The sequence below is a fragment of the Arvicanthis niloticus genome, chromosome 26, assembly GCF_011762505.2.
Source record: "Arvicanthis niloticus isolate mArvNil1 chromosome 26, mArvNil1.pat.X, whole genome shotgun sequence".
NCBI lineage: Eukaryota > Metazoa > Chordata > Mammalia > Rodentia > Muridae > Arvicanthis > Arvicanthis niloticus.
Window position 1 is genome coordinate 14,568,085 of NC_133434.1, and position 18,760 is coordinate 14,586,844.

Consider the following 18,760-nt stretch of genomic DNA (forward strand, 5'->3'; position numbering starts at 1 on the left):
ATTTTCTGGTCACCTATGATTCTGCTGGTAACTCCTCCCCCATTGCTTCGTAAATAAACCCAGTAAACTTATTGTTTCCACAGTGAACTTTGGAGTTGAACCTAGGTTTGTTAATGGATCTCAAGAGGAGGGGTAGATAGTTATGTCTTCCCCAGGAAAGAAACTAGCCTGGGGTTCTCTGAGGATGTCTATGTCTGAGAATAAATAGAGTGGCTTCCTGGTGGTCCTGCCAAGGATGACGAGCAGCTGATGGCAGAAAAGCACATCAGAGAGCCTGGAATTTCAGAGCCTGGGAGGGAGGTTCTGAGATGGTGGGTTAGTGCTCTGGGTATTAAAGACCTGGGACTTAGAACTGTCATATCAATGTAGGACTGGGGGGCACTTGTGTCCCTGATCATAACTGTAGACTGGTCCCTTAATTTAGGCCTCCCCTAGTTTATACAATAAACATTTGTTCAAGCAATAATGACTGGAATTTACAAATCTTTTCTTGCTAAGTCTTATGCACGTGTTCATCTGGATGAAGTAACACCAAGTTAGTTGTTTCTTGGGGGGATTATGCCCGCTTAATCTCCTCCATCCACTGATGGTCCCTGCACTCCTCCATGTTGGTACTCGCACGTTAGGTGGTCTCTCTCCTACTGTAGGAGGCTGACCTGTGTGATCAAGGAGCTGTTGTGGAAGGCAGACTGTATGTGTCCAAAGTGGGGGTGTCGAGGGCATTGCGGCTCCCCAATTCTTTCTCTGGAACCACCACAGTCAGGAAGATAGCCACGATGTCTGAGGATATTCCAGCAGAACTATGGAGAGTTCCCCATAGGAACGAATGGAAACTCTGCCCCAAACTTGCCAGCCGCGTGCACGAGCTACCTTGGAAACAGACCGTATCACCACATCCCCAGGCTCAGCCCAGCCTTTACATGACGATTGCTTCTGCTTGCAGCCTCCTGACACCCACAGAAATGGCAAGATCAGGCCGAGGAGATAGCTGGTAAAGTGCTTGCCATGAAAGCTGGGGGACCTGAGTTTGATATGGCTGAGTCTTGGATACTGCTGTTTCTAATCCACATGTGGGTGCCTCTGGCCAGTGTTCTGCTAGGATGCCCTAGAGGTTTGAGAATCCAGCGTGGTGAGCAAGCTGGAGCTCACCTTTCCCCATGGTCAGCTTAGGGCCAGCAAACTCAGGCCTGCTGAAGTCATCAGAACTGGCTTATTGGCTTCATCACTCCCCCAAAGTTCTTGTGGGTTATTCTTCCCTCTTCCTGTCCTTTAGAGTCTAAATATTTTCTGCAAAACAATCTCTTCTCTGTTTTTGTTTGTTTGTTTGTTTTCCTAGACAGAGTTTCTCTGTGTAGCCCTGATTGTCCTGGATAGCACTCTGTAGACCAGGCTGGCCTTGAACTCACAGAGATCTGGCTGCTTCTGCCTCCTGAGCACGGGGATTAAAGATGTATGCTACCTTCACCTGGCTTCTCTTCTCTGTTTTTAGGAGAGGTTCAGCCCCAAGTGAAAGCAAGTACATGTCCTCTGTTAGCCATTTTTTGGTACACATGTCTACAGAAGCAGCCTAGACAGATTGCCAAAGGCTCTGCATCCCTGGTGCTAGGCGCCTGGGAGGGCTGCGATACTTATGGCAAAGGATTTATGGACAGGATGGGGCTTGTCCAGTGCAATGTTCTTCCCTTTACACTTCCAATTGGAGGAAAATAATCACGAAGTATGTGTATCTCACAGAGAATGTTCATTATAATCTTATTTATAAGTTTATTTTATTATTTTTAAAGTTTCTATATGTACAGATGTACGTGTGTGTGTGTGTGTGCGTGTGCGTGCGTGTGTGTGTGTGTGTGTGTGTGTCTGGGATGGGGAGATGGCTCAGTAGGAAAAGTGTCTGCCTCACAAGCACAAATACTTGAATCTGGAGCCGCAGAAATCATGGGAGAGCCTAAAGAGGCAGCGCGTGGTAACCCTAGCTCTGAATTCTGAGGCTCGTTGTCTGGCAGCCAAGTTGAATCACGTACGTGAACTGCAGGTTCAGTGAGAGCGATTCCTTCAAAAAATAAGGTGGAGGGTGGTTAGGAAACTGCTGTCCTGATGTCAGCCTCTGCACGCATCTGCACACACATCTGCACACACATGTACACTGCATATACAATACAATAAAAACGTATACGTTAACATATTCCCAGATAAATAATATAGAAGAATATATACCTGTTGATCGTAAAATTATGAGGGAGTGTCTTTCTATTTGTTTATGTATATCTTCACATTTTCTGTATTGTGTCCTTTTATAAGATGAACTTGGGAAGGGGCAGAGACAGAGGAACCCAGTATGAGTTCAAATGTAGCCTGGTCTACATAGCTTATTAGAGCTACACAGAAATCCTGTCTCAAAGAAAGAGATAGAGAGATGGAAATGAGAGAGAGAAAGAGAGATAGAGAGAGAGAGACAGAGACAAGAGAAGACAGAGACCCAAATATAAAGCTTTTGGTTAATTTATGCATTTTAATATTTTAATAGGTAAGATCTCATACTCCAAAGGGCCTGTTTATTTCTACCTTTGGATTGTGTCAGGCCACTTGGAGCTTGTCCATGAGTTTACTTTTACTGTTTGTTTGGGTTTGTTGTTTGTTTCTGTGGTGCAGTATACTGCGGACTGAACCCAAGCTTGAATATCCTGGACTGGCTCTATGCCTTGAGCCAGTGACCTTTTATGGCAGTGTTGTATTGACCCCAGGACTGCTTGTCGGCTAGGCAAACACTCTGTCAAATGAGCTACATTCCCAGCTCCGTGACTCAGAAGACCCGCTATACAGAGGTGGGAGGGTCCCTTGAATCTAAGAGTTTGAGGCCAACTCGGGTAACATTGTGAAACCTTGTCTCAGAAATAATAGTGTGGAGCGGTGGCTCGTGGCTTTATTCCCAGCACTCGGGAAGCAGAGGCAAGTAGACCCCTGTGAGTTTGAAGCCAGCCTGGTCAACACAGTGAGTTTCAGGTCAGCCAGGGATACATGGCAACATCTTGTCCAAATAAATAAAAAACAAATAAACACCCTCTGAGCTATTTCTTTCATGCTATTTGGTGAAGCCCTCTTCTGTGAACCTGGCATGGCTTCTTTCTGGTTATGATCATTATGTAACTGGTTGAACCATCCTCTTCCCAAGATTCCAGGAAACCCAGAGCCAGTGTGAGGGTCAGGTCCTACACGTTTGACACCTCTTACTGCCTCTGTGATTGGGTTTTCTTACCAGCTCATAATCTGCTGTCTTGACATCGTTCTCTGGTCATCAGGTTTTCCTCTCTCGTCCTCTTGCCCTATATCTCCACCTATATCTCTCTCTGTCTTCATTTCCTGTAACCTTAGATCTCTGTTGATGAACAGGGGTCTCTCTAAAGACAAGCGGCACAAATAACATTTATCTTGTCTGGCACAGGGGCACGGTGTTTACTCACAGTGCTGGGTACATCTTGTGGTATCAGTCTACGTCATTGGCCCCACCTAGCGTTGCGCCATCAACAGGTGTCACTGTCATAAACATCAGGTTGAGGTCACTTCACAGACTCCGTGGACCATGGCCTCAGAGGGCAGACCGGTTAAAGAGGCATGTTGGAGGCCTGGGAACTTGGTGTCCTAGCTGTAGCTAGATTGACTTCTGACTATGAGGAGTTTGAGGGAGGAGGGAGACTGAGGAGGAGGAAAGAGGGCAGCCCCACTCTCAGAGTGACTTGGTAGCCTGCACCTTGACTTGACTGGCTAGCCTCTGCCTGGACCTGGGCTTCTTTTCCTGTCTTCACATCAGTTAGCATGTGTCTCCAACAGCCTTCTTCCTTGAGTCATAAATACCATGGGACAATGGGAAGGTACCTGGCTTTGTCCTGAGCACTGGCTTCTCCCACTGAGAAGAATAGATGCTTCAGCTGTTGCTTTGGGTAGGAGATGAGTTCTTGATTAGCCTCTGAGTACAAGACGGTGAGCTGAACTGGACGTCAGAGGCCATAGGCCTGAAATTGACCCAGGATAAGACCTTGAACAAAAGCTGACATCTCTTGGAACCCAGGTTTCTCTGTAGAGAGAAACCTCTGCCTTGGAGTGTTGGCTTGAGAGCTAAGAGATACACAAAGTTTATGAGGGCACACAGTAGGTGCTCATTTATGAGGGCACACAGTAGGTGCTCTGTAAAGCAGACTATCCATCAGTTTTCTCCAGTTCTCCTGGGGCCAGACTCAGGAAGGCTGGAAGACATAGGCCACCTTCCCCACTGATTCTTGTCACTCTAGTTAAATGCCTTTTCTGGTACACTGATTGGGGGGCTCATATTGTATCTTATGACTCTCCAAGACTCGGTAGCGTGTGTCCTTCCATTTCCAGCCTTGTGGGCCTCTGTGACAATGCTTGCTTACATAGGCTCTGGGTGTGTCTGACACTTCTCACCCAAATCTACAGTTTATTACATCTCTTCTGGGAACAAGGGACCCCTCCCATATATCCCAGTGAGGCAGGGCCTCTGTTCCAGCCACGTGGTTTAGATCCAGTTCCCTCTGCCCATGCTGCTCCATTGGTGACTTTCATATCTACTGGGAACTCGGCATCTTATTCCTCAAAAGGCTCTTCTTTCTGGAGCTTGTCATTCTTTCAATGGCCTTTTAGTCCATAGAGAAAACCCACTTAAACCTATTCTATTCCTTCCGGAACTCTTATCTAACCCTGCTCTTCTCTCTTACTGGCCTGCAGGGGGTGCAGCCTCTCTTCCACCCAGGGTTTATTCCTTCGTGTATTTTTATGTGGCCACAGTGACTTGCACCAATGGTTTATAACCAACTCCAGCTCCAGGGGTTCAAACCTCTCTTCTGGTTCCAGATACATACACAGTGCACTTAACATACATGTAGGCGAAACGCCCATACATATAAATATAAAAGTGAACACATCTTGCCAGACACAGAGGCGCGCATCTTTCATCCTGCACTAGGGAGGCAGAGGCAAGTGGATCTTTATGAGTTCAAGGCCTGCCTGGTTTGCAAGTGAGTTCCAGGTCAGCTAAGGGTCACACGAAATCCTGTTTCAAAAAACCAAAATAATAAATTAATTAAAAATAAATAAAATAAACTTTTTTTGAGACAGAGTTTCTCCATGTAGTTTCGGCTGTGGGGATGTGGAGAACCCGGTAGAGGAACAAATGGGAAGCAGAACAAAGCGCCATAGGCTTCATCCTGGCACGCTCGTGAGACAATTCAAAGGGCCTGAAACCAGAATGGTGGCTCCTTCCCCTGTCTTCACAGAAATTTCCCCAGATGACAGGGCCCTGCCCTACAGGTTCATGGGTACACAGGTCAGATTCAGCTAAACAACACATGTTGTGCCCAGATTTGCCCTTGAATACATAAACATACCCTAATTGGCTGAAAAACTGTATATACGTTTATGTGCTAAACAATAAAGTTAGATCTGGACCCCCGATGCTGGTCTCTGGAATCCAAATCCCGGGGAATCTTTGTGGGCTCTGCTTCCACTTCCCCTCCATTTCCGGGTCCCTGTTCCCACACTTGGCTGTCCTGGAACTAGCTCTGTAGAGCAGGCTGGCCTTGAATTCACAGGAATCCACCTGCCTCTGCCTCCTGAGTGCTGGGATTAAAGATGTGTTCCACCACCACATGGCTTAAAAGAAATAATTTTTAAAAAGCATCGTTTCAGTATGTAGCCCTAGAGTTGGGTACTGGTATTTATTGCCTTCCTTTTACAAACAAGGGCAAAGACCTAAAGAGTTGCAACATTCTAACTTTTCAGTGCAGCTCTGTGGCCTCAAACTATGTAATCTGGCTGTGATTCATTTCTGACTTTTGCCAACTCACTCTGCACTTTCTATCAATCATGGCGTCCTTTGCTATTCACCAGCGTGCTGTCCTTTGATCGTATTTGAGTTCCCATGTTAGTCAACAGAGCCATATATCCCAGGCTGGACTTGAACACACTACACAGCTGAGGAAGACCTTGAAATCCTGATCCTCCTGCCTCCATTTCCTAAATTTGAGGGCTACAGATGCGCGCCAGCATCTCTAGTTTCTGTGGTCCTGGGGATTAAATGCAAAGGCTTGTGCCTACTAGTCAACCACTCTACAACTGAGCTATACCTCCAGTCCATTAATGAGCGTTTCTCGGTTTTTGGTCCTTGCCTTCCATATTGTTTGAGACAGGGTCTCTAGCTGTCTGTTGCTGAGGCCTAGCTGGTCCGTGAACTGACTTCCAGGGCCAGTCTCTGTCTCCTAGTTCATCAGTGCTCTGCCAGGACTACAGACATGGGCTGCTGGTCCAGGTCAACATGAGTTGTGGGAATCTTCATGTTTACCCACCTGAGTTATCTCCCCAGCCCAATTTGCTTTTTCATCGCTCTGACGAAATGTCCAAGGAAATGGTCTAGGGGAGGGAGGATTGATTTGGGCTCCCGTTTCTAGGATTTCAGTGCCTGGTCAATGGGCTCTGTGTCTCTGGGACTGTGGTGAAATAGAACAATACAGGAAGAAGGGCAGAGGAACAAAACAGCTCACCTCAGAGGAACCAAGAAGTAGAAAGGCAGAGAGAGGAATTAGGGACAGGTGTACCCTTCACAGGCACAACCCACAACTAAGTCCCACATCCCAAAAATTACAACCGGCTTAGAATTGGTCCATTGATTAAGTTAGAACCCTGGGACACAGTTGCTTCCCAGAAGCCCCACCTCCACAACCTCTGTACATTGACTGGAGACAAGACATAATTTGGGGAAAAGCATTTCCTATCCTATCCCTGACCTCCCACAAAGGCCTATATCCAACTCACAACACAAAATGTATTTAGCATCTCTCTCTCTCTCTCTCTCTCTCTCTCTCTCTCTCTCTCTCTCTCTCTCTCTCTCTCTGTAGACCAGGCTGTCCTCAAACTCAGAGCTTTACCTGCCCCTGCCTCCTGAGTGCTGGGATTAAAGGTGTGCACCACCACTGCCCTGCAGAATATTTCCTATAGTCTTCAAATTTTCACCAGTTCTATCATACAAAAGTCCAAGTCCAGAGTGTCCTCCTTCACTCTCAGCAAACACCTAGCAATGAGCACCTATAAGAATAGAAATAAAGATAAAAAAAAATACAAGGTACAGACTTCCATATTATGTGAGGTAAATATCCCTGTTCCAAAGAGAATAATGGAGACATAAAAATGGAGAGTGGGGCCAGAACAAGATCCAACCCCAGCAGGGGAAACAGCGGATCCTGTACCCTGTGGGCATGTAAGGCTATGATGTGGGACTTGGGCAGCCCCACCTCAGTGGCCTAGGATGTGGCTTTCCTTGGTAGACCTTCCACTGCTGCCATCTCTGACTTCCTGGGGTCACAGCAGCATGGCCTCCATTGTCACTGTTTCACCACTGTCTTCCCAGGGGGCTACAAGATTCAGATTCTGCCGTATACTGTCTCACACCTGCACCCCCGGATGTTGAAATCTGTGTGGAAGCCTTGGTGACCCCATAACTCTCCCATTCTGTGTATTGCACAACTGTCATCACATGGCTAACTCCAAGACCAGCCAAAAGCTCTAGCAAGAGCCAGGCCTACTTGGACCACATTGCAATAGACTCCAGATGCATGGGTGGCTGAGGGGATCAGTCTCCTGGCAGCCCTGACTGAGAAGAGGTCCCTGGGGAGACAGAGATCCACCTACTTCTGCCTCTCATGTGCTGGGATTAAAGTATATATCACCATTCTTGCTCATGTTTGCCTCATTATTATTATTGTTATTATTATTATTTTATTTTTTTATTTTTTAAATTTTTTTGGTTTTTTGAGACAGGGTTTCTCTGTGTAGTCCTGAGTGTCCTGGAACTCACTCTGTAGACCAGGCTAGCCTCAAACTCAGAAATCTGCCTGCCTCTGCCTCCCAAGCGCTGGGATTAAAGGCGTGCGCCACCACCGCCCAGCTTATTATTTTATTTTTGAGACAGGATCTCACTATGTAGAGAACAGGCTGGCAAACTCACAGACATTTACATGCCTCTGTCTCCCGTGTGCTGGGATTAAAGACATGTGCCACCACACCTGGCTATGCCAGGCATCTAGATTACTGACCCATTAAAGAAGCCTTCAAGGAACTCTTCACACTGGTACCTGAAGACAAAAGCAGGCAGTTTCCTTTAACACCAGGAAGCAGTGGGTCTTGTTATAATTCTGACTTCCAAGTCCAAAATGATGTAAGGTAAATTTGAAGGCCTAAATACTAAGCAGCGTTCTATATAACAAGCAAAAAAAAAAAAAAAAAAAAAAAAGAATGTTACTTAAAGTAAAAGAAAGCCTGGCTGGTGAGTTGCCTCAGTTGGGGAGGTGCTTGCTAGCAAGCCCCGATGAATTAAATTTCATCCTCAGGTCCCATTGGGGAAGGAGCGAACTGACTCTTCAAAACTGTCTGCTAACGTCCACATCGTGGGATGTTATACACACACACACACACACACACACACACACACACACACACACGATAAATGGAGGAAAAAAGGAGAAGAAACTAAAAGGTGATTTGCAATTTATATCACTGTGGTGGCTGTTTTGGATTGTAAACTTGACTACATCTGGAATTAACTAAAACCCAAGCAACTCTCACATTTGTGAGAGACTTTTCTTAGTTAAATCATTTGAAATGGGAAAACCCACCTTTAACCTGAGCCACGTCTTCTGGTGGCAACATATATTAAGGACATGGAAGAAGGAAGTTTTTTCTCTTTGCCTGCTTGCCCTTGCTGGCAAATCCATTCTTCACTGGCGTTAGAGCCTATTTCTTTGTGATTCCAGAATATACTGAAGATCAGCTGAGACATCAAATCTTGTGGACCGAACAAGAACTAGATTCTTGGCCTTTCCATTGGTAGACAACCATTGTCGGACCAGCTGGATCACAGCCTGTAATAAATTATGTATATTACATATATGATATATATGATATATACGTACATATACATGTGGGACCGTGAAAGGATAGCTTGGTTCTTGGTTGGGCACAGGTCTCAAACCCCAGACCCTGATGGGACAAATCAGGGACAATGGCAGGTATTCAGCCATGCCCCCAGAACCCAGGGTCCTGACACACGGTCTAAGATCTCCATTGACCTGTGCCTTGCAAGTCTTGTAGGACATGGCTCCTACCAGCCCCTCCACAGGTAGAGGGCGTGACTACAGGCCTCAGGCCCTAGAGAGATTTACAGACTAATGAGATACCTAAAGGCCAGAGGGCATAGTTAATTAAGTATTCTTTCCTAGACCCTCCTCCATCCCTGTTTAAGTCAGGCCTGCCCTGACCTAAGGGGGGTGCACATCCAGATTCAACTACCATCTGTCATGAACAATAAAGCTTATGAAAACCCACGAACTTCCTCGTGTCCCGCCATGGAGGCTCACATCTTCAAACAAGCAGCAGCCTTTCAGCCAAGCGAGTAACCAAAGAATCCTTTCCAGCGGGTCACCGCCAGAGCTCTCTCTCCTCCACTAGTTTCTCTCAGCTGTGGGCCAGCCTTGTAGCTCCTTGTCTCCATTCTGCTGCAGCCTCCCAGCAGTGTCTGGGAGCCCCAGAATTGAGGCCAGTCAGTCCTCCACCGCCTCCTGGCCCGGGGATCCCCACTTGAGAGCCCTGCCTCTGCCCTCCCCCCTGCTCCCACTGGTGCTGCGTGCAGAACCAACTCAGTCAAATTCCAGTGCTGATGCCATGCTGAGCTGCAGTTCCAGCCGACTGAGCTGTGGCAGACACACAGGAACAAGACCGCCCAACAAGATTCATATCCACAAGCGGAGATCCACGTCCACGCGCACCACGTGTGAGCCCTCATTTTCCCCACATATACATATACATATACATATACATATACATATACATATACATATACATATACATATACATATATATATATACATATACATACCCTTCATTGTATCAGTTCTGGTCCTCTAGAAAACCCTGACTGATGCAATCACTAATAAGAGACAGATCATCATTATATAAAAAAAAAATGTTGTGAATATAAAAGATAAGATTTTCCAGTAGGAAATAAGGGAAAGATATGAGCAAAGCACTCACAGGAAGGTCAAATAACCATTAAGACTACAACATATGCCAGCTTTACCCATAGTGGGAGAAATAGCAGAAGTACATGAAAGTAGATTTTCTCATGTGTCAGATGGTCAGGCATGCTTTTGTTATTATATTCATTTAGTGTGTGTGTGTGTGTGTGTGATATGTGGTATGTGTATGTATGTGATGTGTGTATGTGTGTTTGGTGTGTGTTTGTGCGCATACATGTGCGCATGCCATGGTGCATATGTGGAGGTGAGGGGACAACTTGTAGAGGTTGTTTTTCTCCTTCCCCATTGGTTCCTGAGGATCAAACTCAGATAGTCAGGCTCAGCAGAGGCACTCTTACCGGCGGAGGCATCTTGCCAGCCCAGTTTTTAGGTTTTTTTTATTGTGTCTGTGTGAGACAGAGTCTCACATGGCCTAGAGTCTCACACTGGATTTGTAGCTGAGGATGACCTGAATTCCTGATCCCCCGCCTTTACCTCTCTAGCCCTGGGATTACAGGCATGTGACACCACTCCAGGCAGGTAAAGCAAAACCAAACCAAGCCAAACAAACAAAAGACACTCTTAGGCAGGGCTTGTAGACTCACAAAACAGAACAATTCCTTTAGTGAGAAATATCAGACAATACCCAGCACTCATGGTTGATCCAACAATCTCACATCTAAGCATCTACCCAAATGTAAGATCTCCAGAAGTGAACAGACACAGAGAGTCACTCACCATGGCATTAGGTCGCTATAACGTGGACCTGAATGACACGTGCCCCCAGAAGCCGGTGTGCTGATGGCTTGGTCTTAGCTCATGCTTTGCTTCTTCCACTATGAATGAATCTGGATTTTACCATGGGGTAAGGCAATCACAAGTAAATTGTTTTGGTTGTCAAGATATTTTATTTTCTTTAACTTTTTTTTTTTCAATTTTTTTCAATTTTTTTTTTTCAATTATAAACCAGGTGTGGTGGCACATGTCTTCAATCCCAGCACTCTGAAAGGCAGAGGCAGATAAATCTGTATGAGTTCAAGGCCAGCCTGGTCTACATAGTGAGCTCCAGGACAGCCATGGTTATGTAGAGAGACCCTGTCTCAACTCTTCCCACCCCTCCACCCCACACCTCGTTTTAAAAAAATTACGATTTTATTCCATGCCTAAGAATGTTTTGCCTGCACACATGTATGTGTACCTCACATGTGTCTGGTGCCTGCAGATGCCTAGGGAATGGAGTCACAGACAGTTGTGAGCTGCCGTGTAGGTGCTAAGAATTGAGCCTGGGTTCTCTAGAGGAGCAGATAGTGCTCTCAACTGCTTAGCCATCTCTCCAGCTCCATGCATTGTCTGTCTTGAGTAAGTGACAGAGTCGACACCTTTTGTATCCCCAGACTCTTGGCAACTGATGAATTTGGAATATGAAGAGATATTTGCAGGCTGGTGAAGTGGCTCAGAAGGTAAAGGCATTTGCTGTCCAGCCTGAGGACTTCAGTTGGATCCCTCATGATAGAAGGAGAGAACCAACATCTGTATGTTTTCAACGTGTGCACGATAGCACATACACTCATAAACTATCACACACATACTCACTCCCTCCCTCTCTGTCTTAATAAAAAAAAAAAAATTTTTTTAAACAGAGGTTTGCACAGAAGCCTCCGGTGCTTGCGTTCTCAGTTCTTTCTCTGTGTTCCCCCAGAGCTAGGCGATTGGAAGGATCTGACATGATGTGCCTCCCAGTGTGGTGTGATGGGCGGTCCCCACCCCTCCCTGATAATATTCCTACCTGAAACACTTTAAACATAACTTGGTCTGTGGTACCTGAGGCTAGAGGGTTTGTGAGTTCTGGGCCAGTTAGGGCTACACAAGACTTTGTCTCAAAAACAACTAGAGACAAGTGGGGAAAGGTTAAGACTGATATTTAACTGTAGTCTAGAATTCCCCCCCCCCCCCCCACCTTTTTTGTTTTGCCAAGATTTCTCTGTATAGCCCTGACTGTTCTGGGACTTACCCTGTAGATCAAACTGGCCTTAAACTCAGAGATCTGCCTGCCTCTGCCTCCTCAGTACTGTGATTAAAGGTGTGTGCCACTCCCCTACCCTCCCACCCCCGCCCAGGCATGAGGTAAGGCATGTAGAAGACAAGCATCTGGTTTTCTGTTGCCGTACTGGAGGGACAGTGACTTTACTAAGTAGAGCCAAAGGAGACAGTGGTTTCTCCCATAGACTCTGAGTCAGTTGCTGCTCTTTTGACGCCATTGTCCCCTGTACTTCTAGAAGAGTCTGTTGCTGCTGTCTCTGAACTTTGGGAGGAGTCTGTCCTTCAGGTTATACAGTTTCCAAAATGTTGCTGCTTGTGTCTCCTTTTCTGTCCTCGTGGACTTATGCTTCTTTAAAGGGAGCACTTTGATGACATTTTACTGGGCTTTCAGGAAACAGCTCGAGGCGAGTGTGTGCGATCAATCCATCCATCAGCACCCTTCACTGGCAGCCAGCCCGACGTTCTTTACTGTCTTTCCCCCATTTACTAGTTTGCAAGTTATCCTTTCTTTCTACTCATCTGATGGGTTCTCTTTAAAACTTTAATGATGCTGCCTGAAGTAAGAAGGAAGAGACGATCAATATCCTGTCTTCTCCCTGGATAAAGCAAGGCTGGAGAACGCTTTCACTTTGATCTGACCGTTCCATTTTCTACATTATTTTGGTTTAATATTTTAGTTCCCCATTGTTCAAAGGAGTCCCAGCATCAATATGGTGCATTTTTAGCAACCCTGCCTTTGTGGTACTTACAGATCCATGCACTAAGAACACCATAGTGCATTATAGTAAAAAATTACATATGAATAGAACTTGTTAGGTAGAAGTACATGAAATTGCCGACATTTGATCACTTTTTTAGTTATCAAGACTGATTTCATTTATACAGACCACAAAACAAATACACACATACTTCCAACCATCCTAAACCCATCAACACTGAGGCTCCAAGGTACTGGAAGGCACCCCCACCCCCACCCCACAGACACATATACACAGATTTTTTTTTTTTTTTTTTTTTTTTTTGGTTTTTTGAGACAGGGTTTCTCTGTGTAGCCCTGGCTGTCCTGGAACTCACTCTGTAGACCAGGCTGGCCTCGAACTCAGAAATCCACCTGCCTCTGCCTCCCAAGTGCTGGGATTAAAGGCGTGTGCTACCACTGCCCGGCCCATACACAGATATTTAAAAACAATCTCTTAAAAAGAAAAAAAACAAAATTTAAGACTAGCTGATACAGTAAATCTGGACCGGAAGTTTACTAAAACACATTATGAGATAGGCTAACACATGAATATTAGAAGAAATAAATAGTCAGAAAAATGTGAGATGTGTTCAGATGTGGGCTCCTCAAGAGATGAGTGGTTCACTGTGTTTACAGTAGTCATACATAGGACTTGAATGAGGTTTGACATTACTATCTTATCAATGGGTATCAGGGTACCTGATAGTATAATAATCGATTAAAAAGTTGAGTCCGTGTTACTTTGTTGTAAACAGTGTTGTTTGAGATTTTCAGGCAGTGTCTGGAGAAAGCAAGGAGTCCTTGCCTGAGATTCTATATCCATGTCTATTTTAACATAAAGCATCTATATATGAAAGGAATAGCAGCTATGTCAGCAGCCTTTATAGTGAATGAAAAAAATAAAAAAAGCAAAAGGAAAGGAACATGACTGCTCCTAGCAATGGTGGAGGAGACGGCTTATTGTAGATACGTGGGAGAGCAGAGCCAGAGGAGAGCACATCTGGGAGAGTCTAGACAGACCAGACTGAGCTAGGCCATATGGGGAGAGGGAAGGGGGGAAGGGAAGGGAAGGGAAGGGAAGGGAAGGGAAGGGAAGGGAAGGGAAGGGAAGGGAAGGGAAAGGAAGGGAAGGGAAGGGAAGGGAGAGGAGAGAGAGGGGTGCAGCCAGGAGGCCCAAAGGTACAAAGAAAGTGGGTAACCAAAATGGTTAGATTATTTAGGGTAGAGCAACACAGCTCCCTGGGCTGGAGAAGCTTAGGGTAGGGGCTGGAGTAGGCCAGCCAGGAGGGCCCCGTAACGGGTTAGGACTGAGCAGTGGTGTGGTGGCTACGTCCCCTTTGATTAAATAGGCATCTCAGCCTTCTGTCCCAGTTTTAAAACCTAAGGCACAGCAAATGGCAATCCTGTAGGTAATCTTGCTTAGGTGAGAGGATCCATTCTGATTCTAGAATGAGTTCCTGTACTCTCTAAATCCCTGCAATTTCCCTGTCTCAGGATTACAAGCACACGCCTATAATCCTATTTTATGTGGTACTGGAGATCAATCTCTGGGCTTTGCGTATTCTAGTAAGTACAGCCCATCTTCAGTGTCTCAAGTGCTGGGATGGAGTGCCAAGTTCTGCAGCTTCTTTTTCTTTTCTTAGTTTTGTTGTTGGAGACAGGACCTTCCACTGCAGCCCAGGCTGGCCTCAAACTTATAATCCTCCTGCCTCAGCCTTCTCAGTGCTGTGATTATAGGCATACATTCTCATGCCTGGTACATGTGCCTGAGAGGTTAAGTGGCTCAGGGAGGGACAGGGTTTTGCGTGGAAACAAGGGATGTGGCTGAACTGGGTCACGGTGAAAGTCGGAGAGAAGAATCGGAACTGTGGCTGTAGAAAGTTCTGAATGCAATCAAGAAGAAAAGCCACTGTGACCCTGCGTGGGTGGAGGCAGGGGGATGGACTGAAGGTTGGAGGCATTGAAGAGAAAGGATGAAACAACTCAGGTGCTTCCTCCTTTACAAGCCTCCTCCAGTGCAAGCCTATGGAGGAAGCTTGTCATAAGAAAATATCTGGGCTTCCAGGCTTCCCTCCTCAGAAGCCCGGGGGGGGGGGGGGGGGGGGGGGGGGAGGGGTGTGGAGCCCAGCCTTTCCTGTGGGAGAAGACTCCTGAGGGATTAACCCTTGACACCCAAAATCCCTGACCCAGATGCAGCTTGCCCATCCATCTTCAACAGGACCTGGCTTCTCCAGCTCAATCCTGGAGAGACAGGAGGGTTTGTAGCCCTATAAATACTGGCTCTTCTCAGGCTGTCACAGTGGCCATGGTGGGACAGGTAAGGCCAGCCCAGGCTCTAGCCAGTCCTGGACATTGTTCCTCTGGCTGGATGGTGAGTGCAGAAGACACTGGGGAGTTGAGTAAAGGCAGGGCCCTCAGTGTCTACTGGCAGGCCAGTCAGCAAGTAAGTGGTCACAGGATTTGGTGGGTGAGTCTGCCTACTCTTAGTAAAGGCTCCAGGGAGCCACGGTCTACTGGGGCAGCCTCCTGAGGCTGGGGAGCTTATTAACCCCGACAGTGCCAAGAGAGTGGGGAAAGGTGAGTGTGCTAGTAGCCAGCTGGGGTCATCCTTCTTTGACCCTCCACGTGGTGTTTGCTCAGAGGAATTGTTGTCAGACTCCCTGGCGCCTAGAGTATAAAGCAGAATGTGGGTTCTCTCTGTGCCCAGAATTGAGCAGGTGAGCTTGCATGGCACAGGGATGGGGTGGGGGTGGGGTAGTACGAGAGAGCTGCAGATATGGGCTAGCCGAAAGCCTGCCACATTGTGTATGCCCGTTCTTAGCCTTAAAATGGGCTCGGAGGCAGGAAGACAGGCAAACAAGGGAACTAGACTGCATTGAGGTGGATGGGTAATCTCTGTAGGGCAGCCTGAGTTCCAGGCTCCCTACTTTGTGACAGAGGTAAGGAGCAAGCCACCCCTGTTGTCTGAGGAAGACATGTCTTCCCTCCAGCCTCACTCCCCACCCCACTAAGTACCTAGTTAAGTCCTCTAGAGCTTTCAACATGTTACCTACACATTGGGAAGGGTTATCAGGATTTGGGGCAGGCAGCCCGTAGAGCAGGCTTCCTAGTTCTAGTCCCTTGCTTTGCCTCTCCTCCTAATCAAGCCTCCACCTACCTTCCTTCTCAGCTCATAGTGGAAAACATGGCTGCAGTCATCACTTGGGTCCTCGCCCTCCTCTCAGGTGGGTCTTCTGGCCGACTTCAGTGTGGGCTTGGGATGGAGGATGGACTGAGGGGCCTGGCCCTTAATTTTCTCATCATTCTCTGCAGTGTTTGCAACCACTCAGGCACGGAAGAGCTTCTGGGACTACTTCAGCCAGAACAGCCAGGGCAAAGGCATGATGGGCCAGCAGCAGAAGCTGGCACAGGAGTAAGTAGCCTGGGCAAGGAATGATTCCTCAGCTCTGTGGTGAACATGAAAGTTGACAGAGCCAGCTCTGCTTATACTATCAAACACACCCCAGTCATCTTGGGCACCCTCTGCCCAAGTCTCTCCTGCCCTGTGGCTCCACTGGGGTATGGCACCTGAGATTAGCATGTCCCAGAATGACAAGATGGTGTGACTCTTGGCATGTGTGTGGCACCTTCTTGGATGGTGTCGTAGGGCTAAATGCCATTTTGTGCTCCGAATGTACCAGTGCAGTTGGCTGGGGTCAGGACTAAAGACCCTGGCTCTGGGGCCACTCCTCCTGTCCTGTTTTCTGCAGAGTATTGGTGTCCCACAGCTCTGGGGCACGGGAGATTTCAAGGCTAGCTGTCTAATGGCCTGGTTCTCTGCCTTTCTCCTTCTCCAGGAGCCTGAAAGGTAGCTTTGAGCAAGACCTCTACAATATGAACAATTTTCTAGAAAAGCTGGGACCCTTGAGAGGGCCTGGGAAAGAGCCTCCTCAGCTGGCACAGGATCCAGAAGGTATTCGAAAACAGCTGCAGCAGGAGCTGGGGGAAGTGAGCGCACGCCTGGAGCCCTACATGGCTGCGAAGCACCAGCAGGTAGGCTGGAACTTGGAGGGCTTCAGGAGGCAGTTGAAACCCTACACGGTGGAGCTGATGGAGCAGGTAGGCCAGAGTGTGCAGGAGCTCCAAGAGCAGCTGCGCGTGGTGGGAGAAGACACCAAGGCCCAGCTCCTGGGGGGCGTGGATGAGGCGCTGAACCTGCTGCAGGATATGCAAAGTCGAGTGCTGCATCATACAGATCGAGTCAAAGAGCTCTTCCACCCTTATGCAGAACGCTTGGTGACTGGAATTGGGCACCATGTGCAGGAGCTGCACCGGAGTGTCGTTCCTCATGCGGCTGCCAGCCCCGCGCGACTCAGTCGCTGTGTGCAGACCCTGTCCCACAAACTCACGCTTAAGGCAAAGGACCTGCACACCAGCATCCAACGCAACCTGGACCAACTACGCGATGAGCTCAGCGCCTTCATCCGAGTCAGTACAGACGGGACAGAAGATGGAGACTCCCTGGACCCTCAGGCTCTCTCTGAGGAGGTCCGCCAGAGACTCCAGGCTTTTCGACAGGACACCTTCCTGCAGATCGCTGCATTCACGCAGGCCATTGACCAGGAGACAGAGGAAATCCAACACCAGCTAGCACCGCCCCCACCTAGCCACAGCGCCTTCGCTCCTGAGTTGCGACACTCAGACAGTAATAAGGCCCTGAGCAGATTGCAGAGCCGACTAGACGACCTGTGGGAAGATATTGCCTATGGCCTTCATGGCCAGAGCCATAGTCATCTGGGTGACCCTGAGGGTCACTCAGGTTAACTCTCCAGCTCATTGTCTGGACCCTGAGCCGCTAGCATGGCCAACTAGGTAGAGGGTGGAGGGTCCTGCACACTATAGGTGAAGCCACCAAAGGTGCTGCTGTCCCAACCTATCCAGCCTCCTCAACTCCCCCACTCAGGTGCATTACACTCAGTAGGTTTTGCAAACCCAGCTTCTGGTGCTCATTTGGGAGTAGCAAGAGTGGGGTGAAGGGAGTGGGGAGATGGGTGTGTGGGGGAGACTGACTGCAAACCAGTACCTGACCGTGCTGGAAACCTGTGCCATGACAACCTGGAGTCCGGCTCCTGTTACTTCTCGATGCATGATGGTCATTGTTACTGTTGGTCCACAGAGAGGAACTCTCCAGGGTTGTCATGAAAGCTTTTGTTGGAAGAGAACAGAAGGAACACGATGCAGAGAGCATATAGTGAAGATTATACATCCCCGGCAGTGGTCCTGCCGCTGGGTCAGTGATGGGATGAATGTGTACATCTCTGGCAGTGGTCCGGCTGCTGGGTCAGTGATGGGATGAATGTGTAACATCCCTGGCAGTGGTCCTGCTGCTGGGTCAGTGATGGGATGAATGTGTACATCCCTGGTAGTGGTCCTGCTGCTGGGTCAGTGATGGGATGGATGTGTACATCTCTGGCAGTGGTCCTGCCACTGGGTCAGTGATGGGATGAATGTGTACATCCCTGGTGGTGGTCCTGCTGCTGGGTCAGTGATGGGATGGGGCAGAGCCCCTATTTCCTTAGAGAACTCTGAACCCAAAGAAGGAACTGAACCACCCACACAATGAGGGCTTCTAAAAACCCTGTGCAGAGCAAACTGTTGGCCCTCCTCATCATACAGTCCCTACCTCCTGACTCTCAGGGTGGAGCTGACTTTTGGTTGGAATGAAATAGATGCTGGTGATGGAATTCTGTTGGTCTGGCGTGATTCTCATTGGAACATGTCTTGAGAGCAATCGCCTTCTTCCCTCTGCCCCAGAACACACTCACCATCCACTCATACCCCTTGCTCGCTTGTTCTGTCTTTTTTCCATTCCTGGTCCACTGTGGGTGAGTTCTGCTGTAGGACTTCTGGCTAGACAATGGCTGGCACA

At 47.8% G+C, this 18,760-nt stretch overlaps 1 protein-coding gene and 1 long non-coding RNA gene across 3 annotated transcripts; one reads left to right on the forward strand and one right to left on the reverse strand.

Annotated features, from left to right (window-relative positions):
• Positions 1-1,750: 1,750 nt before the first annotated feature.
• LOC143439136 (uncharacterized) lies at positions 1,751-5,634 on the reverse strand. The gene is made up of 2 exons (XR_013107533.1): positions 3,254-5,634; positions 1,751-2,050 (listed from the first exon to the last, which is right to left on the reverse strand). It is a non-coding gene; the product is annotated as an uncharacterized LOC143439136 (long non-coding RNA).
• A 9,874-nt stretch (positions 5,635-15,508) lies between these two features.
• Apoa5 (apolipoprotein A5) lies at positions 15,509-18,575 on the forward strand. Of its 2 annotated transcripts, none has more exons than XM_076925028.1 (4): positions 15,509-15,569; positions 16,022-16,076; positions 16,165-16,264; positions 16,689-18,575. In XM_076925028.1, exons 1-4 carry the CDS (start codon positions 15,537-15,539, stop codon positions 17,653-17,655), a joined length of 1,155 nt encoding a protein of 384 aa, XP_076781143.1. In that variant the 5' UTR covers positions 15,509-15,536; the 3' UTR covers positions 17,656-18,575. The 2 variants fall into 2 exon arrangements, with proteins under 2 accessions (XP_076781143.1, XP_076781144.1); XM_076925029.1 differs by lacking the exon at positions 15,509-15,569 and adding an exon at positions 15,653-15,791.
• Positions 18,576-18,760: the final 185 nt, after the last annotated feature.

Excerpts from the sequence above, each read along its gene's own strand:
- Apoa5 (XM_076925028.1), top strand. The coding sequence starts at position 15,537 with ATGTGGGTTCTCTCTGTGCCCAGAATTGAGCAG. Across the intron at positions 15,570-16,021 it reads CTGTGCCCAGAATTGAGCAG|CTCATAGTGGAAAACATGGC; the intron begins GTGAGCTTGCAT and ends CTTCCTTCTCAG. Across the intron at positions 16,077-16,164 it reads GGTCCTCGCCCTCCTCTCAG|TGTTTGCAACCACTCAGGCA; the intron begins GTGGGTCTTCTG and ends CATTCTCTGCAG.